This window comes from Drosophila miranda, assembly GCF_003369915.1.
Source record: "Drosophila miranda strain MSH22 chromosome Y unlocalized genomic scaffold, D.miranda_PacBio2.1 Contig_Y2_pilon, whole genome shotgun sequence".
In the NCBI taxonomy this organism is placed as follows: domain Eukaryota; kingdom Metazoa; phylum Arthropoda; class Insecta; order Diptera; family Drosophilidae; genus Drosophila; species Drosophila miranda.
In genome coordinates this window covers 21925507-21943166 of record NW_022881614.1, presented here as the reverse complement: position 1 = coordinate 21943166, position 17660 = coordinate 21925507, and the positions used below count along the sequence as shown (strand labels likewise).

At 45.1% G+C, this 17660-nt stretch overlaps 1 protein-coding gene across 2 annotated transcripts; it reads left to right on the top strand.

Annotated features, from left to right (window-relative positions):
* Positions 1-486: 486 nt before the first annotated feature.
* On the top strand, positions 487-1201 carry LOC117192272. Of its 2 annotated transcripts, none has more exons than XM_033396926.1 (2): positions 487-926; positions 994-1201. In XM_033396926.1, the coding sequence occupies exons 1-2, from the start codon at positions 503-505 to the stop codon at positions 1080-1082; spliced, it is 513 nt and encodes a 170-aa protein (XP_033252817.1). In that variant the 5' UTR covers positions 487-502; the 3' UTR covers positions 1083-1201. The 2 variants fall into 2 exon arrangements, with proteins under 2 accessions (XP_033252817.1, XP_033252818.1); XM_033396927.1 differs by having other exon boundaries at positions 488-926; positions 1032-1161.
* Positions 1202-17660: the final 16459 nt, after the last annotated feature.

Genomic DNA, 17660 nt, shown 5'->3' with positions numbered 1-17660 from the left:
TTAGTCTTATTTCTTCGGTTTATAATATGCCTCTGCTTGCGCTGTGTGTTAATTGGTTGGCGCTGGAACTGGATACGTTTGCTCCTTCCTTTGTTGGTCGTTTGCTTGTGTATCTCCATCATGGGATACCTTCCACACTCGCTGGAAGGACACAGGGCCCCTGGTACTTGTTAACCCGTCTGTATCCACCGATGCAGTTGCATCGGCCATAGCACAAGACGTCCACACAAGGTTGGGGATAACAGGACTTGGGGCAGGGATTGCCACAGGCTACCTGCACCTCGTTCCTGCCGCAGATGGAACGACCAGAGATAGGGGAATATAGGGGAAGATACAGCCCAACGATCAGTGCCAGCCGGAACATGGCCAACGCCAACGAGTGCCGGAGGAGCATTGTCGTGGGAGCCCTATCAAATGGCTTTTGTTCTAGCTGTCAGAGCGTGGCTAAAGGTCTTATTTAGTGCAGTTTATTCAGTTCCCTCTCCAGTTGGTATTTCAAACTATGAATTCAGAGTCCATTGAGGTGCTAAGCGAGTCGGATCCGCAACTCGGAGTTTCATGCCATCGGCCTGCTCGGCTTTCGCACGGTGGTGCTCCAAAACCAGCCACCCTCAAGCTGGAGGTCACCGTGCGCTCCTCCAACTACGACCATGTGGCCACTAAAGATCCTCGCATTGGATGCAAGTTGATCTTCACCTACACCGAGATGTATCCCCATCTGTTGCCGAAAATAAGTATCAAGGCGAAGATGAATTTCCCCGATATGTTCGAGATCAAAATGCAGGAGGAGTTCCGTCGCATAAGGCGGTTGAATCGGGGCACCCAGTTTTTCCTTTCGATTGTTACCAGGGCTAAGGACATGATGGACCAGATGGTCAGGAAGCTGAAGCGGAAAATGGAAGCGACCATGGCTGCCGAGGAGCTGGGTAAGGCTCCCCCCTGCTAAATCCCCCTAAGTCCCTCTAAATTCCATGTGGATTGAGTGTTCTATAGAGTTCACTCTCTCTCTCTCTCACCTGCCCTGCCCACAGATGTGCTCTAACGACTCTCTATGGCAAGCCCCAAACAAAATTATGGTGTAAGTAAAATTGTAGATTAAGCAAATAAAATTATGTTCATTTGTGGTTGGACCAATATCTGGACATATCTTCTATTTATGACTGCAACGTTTTGGTGGGTCGAATGGGGCGAGTGGGCCGAAGGCTGGTGGCGGGGTATAAAATTTCAACACGCTTACACAAAAATGGCCAATTAAGCGCATTTATGACTGCAACGCAACGGAAATATGTGTGGCATGCAACTAGGCGGTCCCCTGGACTACTTCTGGACTTGGAAACACTGGGCCCCATAAACATTGTTAATGTGAAGACGTGTGCACTCGGAGGACTCGGTTCGCTCTCTGTCTCTCTCTCTCTCTCTCTCTCTCTCTCTCTCTGTCTCTCTCTGGTTTATTAAGAAACAATGAAGCCCGGTCCCGGTCGCAGTCGGAGATGGAGACGGAGAAGGACGCCGCTAGAAGCCATAAAAGCGGACACATAATTCCGTGTTTATGGCGGGAACTTAAAACCGGAAACTAAATAGTTGACACCGCGCGGACACTGGCCACAACAATTAACATGTACTTTCCATCCATTTCCTCCCCCAGCAAATGGCATTCGGGATTTGGGGATGGGAATGGGGATGGGTTTCCTCGTAAAGCGCACCAATGACGAAAACATAATTTGTAATTTGAATTTGTTTCGTGTTCGAGCATAAGCAATGAGCTCCAGACAAGAGGGGGGGACGCGGAAAGACAGTCATTCGACCTCTGCCGAGGTCCTGCCATATCAGGAATTCAATTCGCGTCTGCTGTTTTGCCCTGCAAAACACGGGGATTTATGGCCTTGACCCTTGGCCATCTTGTTCCGAAATGAGCAACAATTAATTGAGAAATGAATAAACGCCCCCGTCCAGGAAAGGGCCGTTATGGGGTGGGATTTCCAGCTTTAAAACCTTTACCAACGGAATAGGGGTTATGGGATATTGGGTATATGATTTGGGTCTTGTTCCATGGCTGATTTATGCGCTTATCACGCAGGCGACGCCGCTTTTATGTCCTTGTCGTTGCTGTCTGTCGCCCATAAATGTCCTTCATGCCCTGACCACTGTGTCCTATCTGTGAGTCCTGCCATTGACAGTGCACACAAATTTGCCATTTTAATGCTCTTTGGGCTCTGGCTCCCCTCTACCGGCTCCGCGCTCCCGGCTACCGGCCAGCGCTTTTCAATTTCTGCCATATACCCGCTCGTACCTGCGATGGCTTAGGCTCATCCTGGTCGTCGCCGTCGTCGTTGTCGTTGTCGTCCTTCGACGTGGTCCTGTGGCGTGACAGTTTTTCATTACGCACAAATCCTTCGGGCATACACAGTCACATTAAAAAGGGATGTGGACTTAAAGTTTGCTTCCCCCCCGAAAAAAAACAGAAAAAAAGCAGAAGAGACTATCGAAAGGAGGAGGAGACCGACTCAGACACCCTTCTCAGCTTTGGCCTGAAATTAGGAATTTCATAAGAATCCCAATGCTTATCGCACAGCTTTAACATGTCTGCCGCCTGTTCTGTGGGGTCCTGTGAGTGCATGTCCTTTGAACTGCGACACTTTGAAAGTGACATTATGCAAGTTGGAGCAACGGAGCGCCGCTGCTGCTATCTAAATTACCCAGAGACATCCTGCATGGCATGGCAGGACATTCTTATAGGCTTAAGGATCAACAGGAAACGCCCCAAGGAGTCTGACGAGCTTCCCCCCTCCCCCAGCCACTCCTCCCGTCCTCTGGCTGGCTGTTCGATGTGTTGCAACGTGTACTATTTTTTTTTTTGGGCAACAAATTTCATTTGCACTGCTCCGCAGGAAGGAAATGTGACCATGCCAAAGCCGATATCCCAGTAAATGGACCTGCGAGCGATGGCGAGTGCTTTAGCACGCGCATAAAAGATAAGTTAATGCATCGCAGACGCCTCCTGGCTGAGTGCCCAATTAATGATTCCTCTCCTGGCTGTGACTGGGGCACGTGTTAACATTCGGCCAAGTGTTGCACACACAAACAGACGCACCGAATTTCGGGGCACTTCAGGAGTGCCATCCGTCAGTCAAGGCCAAAAGTCACGTATTTCTGCGTGAGGTGCGAAGGCTCCTTTTATTTTTCGTGCCATTCAGCGCCAGCGGGAGTACAAATATGTTTGTGCACGTAATTGCAGGACGCCCAGAAAGGATGTGAGAGAGAGAGCCAGGACCAAGCTCATATATCTATAATCTATAGCTACACAGATCTATTGGCCAAGCCGGGCGTGTCCATTGGCCGGGGATGTGATCCGCCGATACCACCGTCCGTGGCACTAGCACAAAAATCACACTTATATTTATATATTCTGGCATATGTGTGTATAGTGTGTAGATCTGGGCTTTGCTAGTTTCAATAAGCCGCATTTGAATAGCCGTGTGTGTTTGCCTCGTACTGGAGCTGGCATGTTGCACGTTGCACGCGAACAGAACGACTTTCTTAATTATACCCGATACTCAAAATGAGTATTGGGGTATATTAGATTTGTGGTAAAAGTGGATGTGTGTAACGTCCAGAAGGAATCGTTTCCGACCCCATAAAGTATATATATTCTTGATCAGCATCAATAGCCGAGTCGATTGAGCCCTCTCTGTCTGTCCGTCCGTCCGTGGCATCCACAATTTTAAAGATATGAGAAAACAAAAAACGTAGAATTGTAGAGAATGACCATATCTTTAAGACTTCGGAATCTGAATTGGATCGTATCATTATTATAGCCAACATCAAGAAAACAATTTCATTTTTTCTCGCCCTGTCTCTCTCTAACACACACGTAGCATAGGCGGCTTTGCTTAGAGTAAAACATTAGCGCTTAGATCTCAGAGACTACAAAAGCTAGAGCAACCAAATTTGGTATCCACACTCCTAATACATCGGACCGAGACGAGTTTGTTTCAAAATTTCGCCACACCCCCTTCCGCCCCCGCAAAGGACGAAAATCTGGGGATATTTAAAAATCTCAGAGACTGTAGCGCCATTGGATAATAATAATTGTTATTAGGATAGTATTTCATGAAGTCTAGTGTTAGTTAGGCTAGGGCAAAGCGGGAGCGCAATAAAAGCTCGCTCTCTCGCTCTTGGCGAATTCGCCACGCTTTGCCACCGTAGGTAAGGTAGGCACAGAAGAAATTGTTTTAATATATGAAGGAAGTCGAGAAAAATCCATAAAATAAAGGCAAAAGTGACAGTGACACAGTGGAGAAAAGATAAATAGCCTAAATCTATTATACCTACATGTACATGCATATGTGCTGCAGCTAAATTGCCAAATTGACCGCGACGTGTGTGCAAATAATTCAACAAACAAAACTAAAAATCACCGCGTCGGTCGTGCAATTCCCTGTCTGCAGCTATATACAAAAGGAGATACACATATACCATCTACCCAAGAAGATCCAAGTGGAGCATCCAGTATAAGAAGAGGAGAGTACAGCACCTGGAATTTCCAATCTTCTCAAGAGGTATTTGTGCAAAAAATTGAAAGCTCGAGTGAAGACGAAAAAGTTTAAAAAAACTCGCAATTATTGTGTTGTGCTGAAACAATTGCACCTCGCTTTCAATTCTTGGCACATACGTATGACATAGTAGAGCTAGATTGCATGCTGTAGTTAGAGTTGAGCATATATATATATTAATACATATATACATATGTACATCTAACCCTCTTGGACGCAATAACTACACATAACTCATTTTAACTGCAATCGCTGTCACCCCTTTCTCGTTTTCGTTGTGTCAAATATATGTAGAAGTTTAAGTTGCTTGATGGCAACGAGCAACATTTATTTGATAAGTATGTTGGACTTAAAATTATAGCAGCTCCAAGTTTTACAAGTATGTTTGTGACTAATTATATGCGTGTACGTCTGATGCGTGACTGAACTGACAACTGACTGATCTCTCTCTCTCTCTCTTGCTATCGGCTCTCTCAGAGCCGATTACTGCTCTATCCCGACGACACGACGAAAACACGACCGCTTCGTGTCTCTCTATTTCCTTCGTTTCCTACATTCGGCTGTCCTGACGGACCATTCGCCTCGGATGGGTCTAGCCAAGGTTTCATATATTCTGAAACTGTAGAGGTCTTATAGGGACCCTCAGTATCCCCAATCTTCTCGACTTCGTACCTTCCATGATTCTTTACCCTAACCACCTTATACGGCCCTAGATACTTTCCTTTTAGCTTTAATCCAGTACCATACTGAGTACGCTTGATAGCTACTAGCTTATTAACCTCATACTGTCCATCTAGTTTCCTTTTTAAGTCAAAACTCTTCTTGTTTTCCTGCTGTAACCGTGCAATGTTTTCAACTACTTCCTTTCTAACGGTCTACGGTCCTTGTTCAACTCTTCGATAAGTGATTCTTCCAATATTTCTTTTATTTTTGGTACTTCGCGGCTCAACACTGTTGATCATTTGCTGTACTTTTCCTAGATGCTTATACCAACTACCGGAATTACCCTGACACAATTTCGACAACATAGGCACCACTATCTTGTGCATCCTTTCGACTTGACCATTCCCACGTGGAACGCCTGTGGCAATCATTAAATGCTGTATTTTCTCTCTCTCACAATATTCACGAAACAAATTGGACATAAACGCTGCACCCCTATCCGTCACTATTCTGTTCGGATTACCAAAACTAGTCCCCTGAATTTCCAAACACTTAACGACCTCTTCAACACCTGTACTCCGTGTAGAATATAACCAAACAAACTTAGAAAATCCATCAACGACAACCAGTATATAAGTGTACTGTTTTTTAGTCATTTCCATTGGTCCAACGTGATCAATGTGATACGTTTGTAACGGCCTATCACCCTTGTCTATTGGTTGCAAATAACCCTCACGTTTTCCTGTCTTTTCATTGACAATGATACACTCGACACAACTATTTATTACGCGCCATACTTTGTCTTTTAACTTCGGAATATAATACGACTTTTCAATGATATCTTGTGTCTTTTTAACTGAAAAATGTCCTTGCTTATGTGCTATTGATATAATCTCATTTTCCAACTGAGCTGGTACTACGATGAGCTCCTTATCCGGATCCTTAAACAAAATCTGATTCTGAATATAATAATCCTCATATTCCTTGTCCTCCACAATACTTTTAACAGCCTTAACCCAATCGTCGGTTAGCTGAGCTTCTTTCAAACGATGAGCTATACTTTCGGTCACCATAAAACAAGATACACGACTCAACGCGTCAACGTGCCTCATCTTCGTTCCTGAGCGATGTTCTATAACATAATTAAAATCTTGTAGGTACATGGCCCAACGTGCTACTCTCAAAGGAACGTCTTTCTTTTTGATCGTCATTGTAAATGCATTACAGTCTGTGACAATTTTGAACTTTATACCCAAAACGTATATACGCCATTTCGCTAAAGCTTCGATAATTGCCAGAACCTCAAGGTCATAAGCAGGATATTTCTCTTCACATGGCTTAGTCCTACGGCTCATATATTGAACTGGATGGAATTGGCTGTCTTCCAAACTCTTTTGCAGTAACACGGCTCCATACCCCCATTTTGATGCATCAGTATGGATTTCTGTCTCCAACTTCGGGTTGTACCTTTCTAAAACAGGTCTACTAATCAATGCTACCTTTAGTTGTTCAAACGCAACCTGATGTATCTCCTTAAATTCAAATTTAACATCCTTCCGCAGCAGATCTATCAATGGTTTTGCAATAACAGCATAACCCTCAATAAACTTTCGGAAATAAGAAACGCTGCACTGCTTTTTTATCAACTGGCAATGGGAACTTTTCGACTGCCCTCGTCTTCTCATCACTTGGTCTTATCGTATTCTTTTCTATTATATACCCCAGAAAATTAACCTTTTGTCGTATCAGCTGACACTTTCTCCAATTTATACGTAGCCCATTCATTTCCGCTATCTTCAGTACTTTTCTCAACTTTAACAAACCCTCTTCTATATCTTGACTACAAATAATAACGTCATCCATATAGACTGCTGCTTCATTATTCTTTACCAAATCTCTCAACACAGCCATTATAAATCTGGTAAACACCGCTGGAGAATTTGAAATTCCAAATGGTACATATAAAAATTCGAACTGACCATTCTGAGTCACAAAAGACGTATATTTTTGAGACTCGACTTCTACAGGCACATGGAAAAAACCATTCGTTAAATCCAACGTGGTGAAATACTTTGCACCCTGCAGTTTCTCCAACACTGTATCCATATGTGACATTGGAAAGTTATCGCGAACTATTTTCTCATTCAGCTTTCGGTAATCACAGCATAGTCTCTTGCTACCGTTCTTTTTGGGTACCAACACTACTGGTGATGCATACTCCGATGTACTTGGCTTTATAATCTTCTGAGCCAGCCACTCTTCCACTTGCTTGTCCACGATTTCCTGTTCACACAACGGTAATCGTCTCGGATGCTGGAAAACTGGTATCTCATCCACTAATACAATTTTCATTTTTATCGGCGCATCTGCATTTCTCTGAGGTTGGTACTTTCCTACCATACCCCTAACCTCTCTAGCATGTACTTCACTGAGATGACCAACATCAATTGAAAACTCCTTCTCAACTTCGTCAATACTTGACATGCAAATGCCTTTATATTCATTAAACAATTCCACGCATGAGGACGATGCTACCTGATCAAGTTTCTTATCTTTATCCTCGCCACAAACTCTACGAACAAATCTTGTTCCTGTCTTAGAAACTTGCATGTCAACATGATCCAGAATAGTCCTTCCTAAAATGGCTTCAAAACCAATATCCTCGTCTGGAAAGACATGAAATTCTACCTTTCAAAAATACCCTCCTGCGAATTAAACACAAATCTGCTCCAGTATCAATCAAACCTTGGAATACCAAATTCGCGTACTTAATATCCTTTAATTCCAAACCTGATGGAGTGAAAATACCTGACGGCTTATCAACGACTTCCTTATCTCGAATAATGTTCGTATTCGATCTCTTTTCTTGTCTGGTTTCGTGCTTGCAGCACGGTGTCCTGGTTGGCCACATTTGAAACAACAAAAATCATTTTTGGGACAATCTTTCCTCAAATGCGATTTGTCTCCACACTTAAAACATTTCCTAAAATTCTCTGCCATCGACCCTTTCACCGAACTCTCACTTTTATTACTCAGCGGCCAATTCTTACTCATCGGCTTGGATCCGCCTCTAGCTTTCTGGTAAACATCGATCTGAAATGTAATATCCTTTAAGTTTCTAGCTTGGTACAGCATTGCCTTACTTGCCCTAGCGGTATACCATCCACAAAATATTCAATTAAACTCTCATCATCTCTAATTGGCTTGGCTATCTCCATTAACGCATACAAAAACTCATGCAACGACTCTCCTTTTTTCTGCTGGCGCTTTTGCAACATTCTATGTACTTCTACGGACGACAGTTTAACACTAAACTCATCCAACAGAGCTGCCTTCAACGAATTCCAGTTACGAATATCACGCCAACTACGAGCGAAAGATTTTGCTGCACCAACTAACAACTGCTTGGCATAAATGAATAATTGTAATTGACTCCATTGAACAGTAGCTGCGCATTCTTCTAATTCCTCTATCCATTGATTGATGTCGGGGTTATTAGAACCAGAAAATTGTGACACACTACCTTCCACGTCTTTTAGCGTAAACCAAGATTTATACTCTGCCTGTCGCGTACCTGGTTGAACTGCTACGGTATCATCAACTGCTGTTACTACGGACTCATCCTCTGACTCTTCTTCATTCTCAACTGGAAAGCCGTGATGTATTAATAGTCTATCTTGCAAATCGCGCTTTCGTCCCGTCGTCTGCAACGCAAGCTCTCTTAACTTCTCTCGCAAATCTGCGACTCTCAGTGTCATTATCTCTTCAACTTGCATCGTGACGATTTAAATACGAAATAATTGATATTAGCTTATATCTAAGAAAATGTAATTAAATCAACTTAAACAACCTTATTACTGCTGGCCTGTTAACAATTTTCCAGTTAACATCGACTCCGAAAACGCCTTTAAAGTCGTCACTGTTAACGATCGCTTCTCTGTTAACGCTCACCTTACTATGGGTTTACCCTTGTTAACTCTCGCTTCTGCGCAGAACTTTCCAGACTCCAAATTTGACGCACACACACCACCACATCCAGATCTCGCTTGCCTGTCGATGTCGCTGTTGCCGTCCTCTCTTTGTTGCCTTGCCTTGCTCTCGCTGTTCGCCGTTAACTCGTTGTCGCTTCCCGAATCGTCGCTGCTTCTGCTGTTACAAAATGGTCGTCTCCTTGCTGCTTGTCTCTTCTTGTAGTTGTAGTCTCCGTCCGACGCAGTGCAACACAACAACAATCAATGTTCTTGCTGTTTGCTGCCGTCGTTTTGTCGCTTCTGCTTCCTTTGGAACGAACGCACTCAGATTGTCGTCTCTGTGCCGCTTGTCTCCTTGTAGCTCTAGCCTCTCAGACGCAATGCACAACAACAACAACGAAGGTTTTGATTCCTGCTGTGTTTGCTGCCGTCTGCCGTCGTTTTGTCGCTTCTGCTCTCTTTGGAACGAACGCGCTCAGATTGTCGTCTCTGTGCCGCTTGTCTCCTTGTAGCTCTAGCCTCTCAGACGCAATGCACAACAACAACAACGAAGGTTTTGATTCTTGCTGTGTTTGCTGCCGTCTGCCGTCGTTTTGTCGCTTCTGCTCTCTTTGGAACGAACGCGCTCAGATTGTCGTCTCTGTGCCGCTTGTCTCCTTGTAGCTCTAGCCTCTCAGACGCAATGCACAACAACAACAACGAAGGTTTTGATTCTTGCTGTCTTTGCTGCCGTCTGCCGTAGTTTTGTCGCTCCAGCTCTCTCGAATGTCTGCTCACACTAATGCGCCTTCTTCGACAAGTGTCTCTCTCGCACTTATAGGCCAGACTGCAATTCAATTTCGCACCGCGACCGATCTCTTGTGTCACCAGTCTCGTGTTCGCCAAAATTTCCAAATACACGCACAAATCTCACTTGCAAATGTTGTTGTCTTAATCCCGGACGAGCCCCCAATTTGTAGTAGTTTAAGTTGCTTGATGGCAACGAGTAACATTTATTTGATAAGTATGTTGGACTTAAAATTATAACAGCTCCAAGTTTTACAAGTATGTTTGTGACTAATTATATGCGTGTACGTCTGATGCGTGGCTGAACTGACAACTGACTGATCTCTCTCTCTTTTGCTCTATCCCGACGACACGACGAAAACACGACCGCTTCGTGTCTCTCTCTTTCCTTCGTTTCCTACATATATGTATAGTTGGGTCGTTGGCCAAGCACGCATACCAATACGCAGCTGCAGCGGTGAAGTTTTTCGTCTCGCTTTCGCTCTTCACCGTTGCTTATCGTTGTTCTTTTGTTTGGCGCGCTTGATCCAAACCAAACCCCAAGTGACGCGCTACCCTGTTTTCGTCGGGTATATTCGTTTGGTGTCAGTAGGATCCAACTATCAATTAAGACAAAGTCGTGCCTCGCAAATCAATTTAGCGTCGATCGTTGTCGGTGCATACGTATACACAACATCCATTCTTCAGAACTGCAGCGGTGAAATTTTTCGTTTTCGCTTGTCACCAGTGCAGTTCGTTGCTATTCTTGTGTGGTTTTCGTGTACGCGCCAGCCAAGCGACGCTCTACCCTAAATTTTTCGGGTATATTGGTTTTTCACCTCGTTTGGGTACAATTACCCATTATTTCATTGAGTGCCTCGGCATTAAATACGATTATTAGAAACGATCTTTCGCCTTCAGTTGCTTGTATTGAGAATCAATATGACCTCAAAAGGCAACAATATCGTCCTTGAAGAGCTGAAGAAAAAGCGAAGCGGGGGATATTCCGCTGGTATTGACGGAGCTCGAGTGCAGACTCGAAACGCTGATGCGTAGCATTGACACGGCACGCGAACTTCAAGAGAAGATTGAAGATATAGACATTGACGATGAATTTGGAGTCGAGTTGGAAGAACTCTCAATTGTCACAAAGGCAAAATTAATGTCTCTCATTTGCGCATTAAAGACAGCTGATGAGACAATACCGGCAGTACCAGCTTATGGTGGCCCAACTCGTGCTCGCCTTCCGAAGTTGGCTCTGCCGCAGTTCAGCGGCAACTTTTCGGACTTTAAAAACTTCATAGGTTTATTTGAGACTCTAGTTCACAATGACCAAAGCATTTCAACCATTTGCTTTCGTGTCTCTCCGGTGAAGCTTTGGGAACAGTTAGGGCTTTCCAAGTAACCGAGACCAACTACGAGAAAGCAATGACTAGCTTAAAACGGGTCTACGATAATGATTGTCTGATCTTTAAAAATCACATTGATGCCCTATTTAGTCTTCCCAAAATGACCCAGCAATCAGCATCGTCCTTAAGAAACCTTATCGATACCGCGTCATCCATATATGGTTCGTTGTTGTCGATAGGCGATGATAACAAGATCTCGAATGCGATGATTATTCATCTCGTCTTGAGCATAGTCGATCCGGTGACCAAAGAGAAATGGGAAGAACAGCTCGATTATGACAAACTGCCACTTTGGACGGACTGTGAAAAGTTGCTTAATCGCAGACATCAGCATCTTTCGGCCGAAAATTCGGACAAACCAAAGCAGGAGCAGAAAGCTGTGCCAAGCAAGCCGCATAATCGGAGCTCATTCGCGTGTTCCACCGCGAATACCAAAAACCAACAATGCAGCTACTGCAATGCGAAAGACCATTTGTTGACAGATTGCAGTCCATTTGGTCGGCTGGCAGTAATGCAAAGGTTCGAATTCGCAAAAACTGCATCCTTGTGCATCAATTGTCTGCAGCCAGGCCACTCTGTAGTACGATGCAAAGCTAAGAAGTGTCGAGTGTGTGGCTGCTCACACCATACCTTATTGCATAGGTACACAGTGGCGAATAAAAGTCTAGCGTTACCATCACCCCCAGAGAATTCTTCTCCTCCTCCCAATCAGAATCAACCTTCCACTTCGCATGCTCTCCATGCGACAGCTATGGATAGAGTTATTCTGGCTACGTCGATCGTAAGCGTCCGAACAAATAATGGTGAACATGTTTTGGCCCGAGCTCTGCTTGACTCGGGGTCTCAAACCAATTTTATAACTGAGGACTTAGCACAGCGCTTACAGATCCGTAGGGAGGAGTCGTGTATCAACTTGCTTGGTATTGGTGAATCCAATTCACAAGTCAAGAAAAAGATACACACGGTGGTGAAGTCGCGAATTACTGGTAGTGAGTTTTCGGTTGATTTCTGGATTCTAAGGTCCATTTCGGGGTATCACCCTGATCAGACACTTAACGTGAGTGACTGGAAAATCCCGAAGAACTTACCACTTGCAGACCCATATTTCTTCAAGCCACAGAAGATAGATATGTTGATAGGTGCAGAAACATTTTTCGAACTTTTATCTGTTGGTCAGATTCGACAAGGTCCTGACTATCCAACTCTGCAGAAAACGCTTCTCGGCTGGATTGTGTCGGGCAGATACACTCCAAAGGTGACTGCCACCCAAGAAGCTAGGAATTGTTTGAGTTGTCGAGAAGAGTCAGTGATCCACATCGACAATACATTACAAAAGTTTTGGTCACTGGAAGAATTGCCGTCTTCTAAAAAGTCTTTATCTCCTGAACACAAGTTATGTGAAAAGCATTATAGAAGGACTACTCAGGTCGTGCCTTCAGGTCGGTTTGAAGTCAGACTGCCGTTCAAATCAGATCCCAGTATCTTAGGCAACTCCTTTGAAGTGACTATACGGCGGTTTTTATCGCGTGAAAAAAGATTGTCTCGTAACCCCGAGTTGCAGAAAATGTACTTGGAGTTCATGGAAGAGTACCTCTCCTTGGGTCACATGTCTACCACAGACAACACAATCCCCAAGACTCCACATTATTTCATTCCACATCAGTGTGTGTTGAGGCCTCAAAGCACGTCGACCAAGCTCCGCGTAGTTTTCGATGCGTCTTGTAAAACGTCGTCTCAGGCGGCCTTGAACGACATATTGATGGTCGGTCCTACGATACAGGATGAGCTGTATTCGACATTGCTCCGATTCAGACTACACAGGTACGCCTTGACAGCCGATGTCAAGAAGATGTATCGCCAAGTCTGGGTCGCTGATGCGGATAGACAATTTCAGTTCATAGTGTGGAGAAGAGACCCGTCTGAGTCCTTGAGAATATACCAGCTCAACACCGTAACATATGGGACTGGAACAGCCCCATTTTTGGCTATTCGGTGTTTGAAGAGGTTGAGTGAGTCTGCAAAACTCTCATTCCCTAAAGCTGCTGAAGTTATTGACTCCGACTTCTATGTCGATGACATGTTGACTGGTGCTGGTTGCGTAGAGGAGTTAAAGACAATTAAGTCTGATGTGGCTCAGGTTCTTCAAACCGTTGGGTTTGAATTGACTAAATGGTTTTCGAACTCACCTGAGGTCACCGCATCCGAGAATGTCCGAAATATCCTACTGCAGGAGCTTTGGCTCAACAAGCTAGATTGGGATGAGTCAATTCCAATGAACTTGGAAGCAGCATGGAACTTATTAAAAGAATCCTTGGGTCAGTTGGAGAAGATTACCATAACTCGATTTGTGCATACTGATCCCATGTCACCGATTCAAGTACATGCCTTTGCCTTATGGAGCCTGCGTCTATATCCGTAGAAAGATTGCAGAAGGTTTCAAGGTCTCCTTTTTGACTGCAAAGTCGAAAGTAGCGCCACTCAAGACGAAAACGCTCCCAAGGCTTGAGTTATGTGCCGCTCACCTTCTAGCAGACCTTTGTCACCGAATCAAATCACTGCTCAAGGTTCCAATTGATAAAATGATATTCTGGTCAGATTCAGAAGTTACTCTTCATTGGATCAGATCCCACCCTTCGTCGTTGTCAACATTCGTTGCGAACCGAGTAGCGGAGATTTAAGAGTGGTCAAGTGAAGCTACGTGGCGGCATGTGCCAACAAAACAGAACCCAGCAGACATAGTTTCGAGAGGTTGTGACGTAGAGGAAATCGTGCAGTCGATCTGGTTTGGTGGACCAGAGTTCTTAAAGTTTGAAGAAGAGAGCTGGCCCAGAAATCCACACTTCGAGCTTTCCGAAGAAGAGATACAGATGGAAAGTCGGAAGAAATCGGTCGGACTGACCGTCGCGGCCAAGCCAAATTACTTAGTGGATGTAATCGAGGGATACTCGTCACACCTCAAACTGCTAAGAGTGTTCGTTTTCGTGTTCCGCTTCATCCGAAAATGCAAAGACAAAAGTCTCAACTTTGGAAAAATTCCGTCATCCGTAGAATACGACGAGGCGTTTCTAAAAATAGTCGAAATAACACAGAAAAATGAGTCTCAAGAAGATATTGAAAGGGTTCGTAAAGGCACCAAGTTAGGCCCCAGTCTTCAGCGCTTGAATCCCTTCATCCATGAAGAGGCTGTGACATGGTGCTCATTTTCGTTGTTGCGAGTTGGGGGGCGACTAGTTAACGCTCCTATGTCATATAATGCCAAGTTTCCCTTGTTATTTGTGCAGACATACGTTCGCTATCTGCATCAAACGAATTTTCATGCCGGCCCACGAGCACTCGTGAGTATCCTTAGACAGCGCATTTGGATAGTGAATGCTCAGGCGGTCTGCAGGGCGACAGTTAGGTCGTGTATTCGTTGCTTTAAATGCAAGCCGCTACTCCAGACCCAAATGATGGGCAACTTAACCGCAGACCGGCTCCGTGCTCTCCGCCCATTTTCAGTATGTGGCGTTGATTTTTGTGGCCCAGTCTATACGACTCTGAAAATTCGTGGAAGGCGCCCTTATAAGTCCTACATAGCGTTATTTGTCTGTTTTGCGTCCAAGGCGGTTCATTTAGAAATTGTCTCCGATTTGACGACTAATTCCTTCTTGTTGGCATTCCAAAGGTTCGTCGGTCGTCGAGGATGTCCGCAACGCGTGAACTGCGACAACGCGACAAATTTCGTCGGAGCAAGTCGCCACTTCAGCGAACTGCGGAGGAAGATAGAGGCGGAAGCGGACGCGATACGCGAATTTTCGTCAAGAAGCGGGTGCGAGTTTGCCTTCATACCGCCTCGAGCACCGCACATGGGCGGACTTTGGGAGGCCGGTGTGAAGTCTGCCAAGGGCCTACTCCTACGGGCAGTCGGAAGCGCTCTCCTCACCGCAGAGGAGCTGGAGACCGTGCTGGTCGGGATCGAGGCGGTCCTCAACTCGCGCCCGCTAGGACCCCTAAGCCCAGACCCAAGCGACGGAGACGCGCTGACTCCCGGGCACCTGCTGACAGGCGGGCCGCTCATCGCACCCCCAGCACCCAGGACCCCGGACCAGGAGGGTCTGAGGTGCTTAAAGCGATGGCGGCTTGTCTCGTCAGCCAGGCAAATGTTCTGGCAGCGATGGTCCCGGGAGTATGTGCTGGGATTGCAAGTAAGATGCAAGTGGCACCAGGAGGAGCCAAACATAAAGGAAGGCGACCTCGTAATCGTCGCCGAGGACAACCTGCCTCCTCAACAGTGGCTCCTCGGAAGGGTGGTCGGAACAACCGCCGGGCAGGACGGAAGGGTCAGAGTGGTCGACCTAAGGACGAGCAGCGGAGCCACGTTCAGGAGGCCAATCCACAAATTGGCGCTTCTGCCAATAGTTTGAAGCCTTCCAGGCCTTCAACGGGGCCGGTGTAGCGCCATTGGATAATAATAATTGTTATTAGGATAGTATTTCATGAAGTCTAGTGTAAGTTAGGCTAGGGCAAAGCGGGAGCGCAGTAAAAGCTCGCTCTATCGCTCTTGGCGAATTCGCCCCGCTTTGCCACCGTAAGTAAGGTAGGCACAGAAGAAATTGTTTTAATATATGAAGGAAGTCGAGAAAAATCCATGAAATCGAACGCACGCACTCCTTTTTTTTCGTCGTATTAAAATACAAAATTGCAGTCACCCAAGTTGTTTCGGTATCGTTATTTAGAAAAACTATTCTAAAATTTCAGAGACTGTTAAGGCTAGAGTAACCAAATTTGGTATCCGCACTCCTGTTCGATCTTACTATAAAACGTGTACCTCAAAATTTCGCCCCACCCCCTTCCGCCCACACAAAGGACGAAAATCTGTTGCATCCACAATATTGCACATTCGAGAAAACTAAAAACGCAGAATCATAGATAATGACCATATCTATCAGATTGCTGAATCTGGATCAGATCAGATCATTTTTATAGCCAATAGGAACAAATCAATTTGCAGTGGCTACGCAGCGCCCGACGTCACGCTCAGACTGATTTTCTGTCTCTCTCGCACGCACTCTTTGTCGTGCCGTTTAATATTAGCGGCGTCTGCCGGAGGAGAGCCATACTGACTTAGTATCGGGTATAACCGTAGAGTTGCGGTGTCCGCAGCAACTCACAACGTTCGTTCTAATTTATTTTACTGTTGACTGTTTTCAGGTCTGGTTGGTTGGCTTTGCCGCAACCAAATGTGCTCCTGAAATGTTTGTGAAATCTAATGCCAGGGTAAGTAGCCACAGAATTTCATAAGCCGAGATTTGCATAGTCCCATCAAAGCAATAACAAATGAAGGCGAGTCTTATAATGTGCCTAGGAATCTCTGGGGCACCTGAGGGACCAAATGGAATGTGTCAGACGACGACTGAATGCTCTTCGATGGCGGTAGGAAACCCCTGTAGTTTGCTTAAAGAAAAAAAAGACGGAAAGGAGGGCTTGAAGGAGCCAAACCAATCGCACATTCAATCAACCCTCTGCCAAGAAAGCAATCAAATAGGGTATACGAATATATATGCAGAAGTACAAGTGTTTGTAGTGGGGCGGATCGAGGTTCAATTATCCAACGGCGAGGTGTATGTTCCAGTTTAAACTCCTAGCAGTTGTCACAGAAAGGAAAGTCCGATGGGTTTCGTTGTGTATATATATAGTGTCATATCCGTAATTCCCCACATCCCATACACATTATGTTTATGTACAATTCATCCACCCCATCCACACAAGTAACAGGACCCCACTCAAGAATCAATAACTGTTTCTTCCCATACTCCAAGCTAGGGCCCCCCATAACATAAACAATGGACCACATTGTTTCATCAACAGAATCACGCCACTCTCGAGAAATCGATTCTTTAGAATCACGCCACTCATGAGGACCAATCAAAGCTAGACATAAAACCAAGGAGTATCACATTCCTAGCTCCGTCATGTAATGCAACACCGATCGCCAGCAGTGGATGCCTTTCATCAAAGCCGACGCATCCCCAAATATCGATCCAGGCACGTACGCCACCGACACGAAGATGCAGCCGAGGAAAGCAACGCCCGAGGCCAGAGTCGGGAGTTCCAAGAGAAGGGCTCATGGAAACTAGCCAGCAGCAGAGAGATCAGTTCCGTTTGAGACAAGCAGACCCAAAGTCAAGTCGGGGAATTCATTTAAATCTTGTGACATAAAGATATTTAAGTTGTAAAATAAAAGTCTTTTTTAAAAAACTTAAAATCGAGTTGCGGATATATAACTGGCGCAGTCGGTAGGATTTCGTTTAAAATTAACT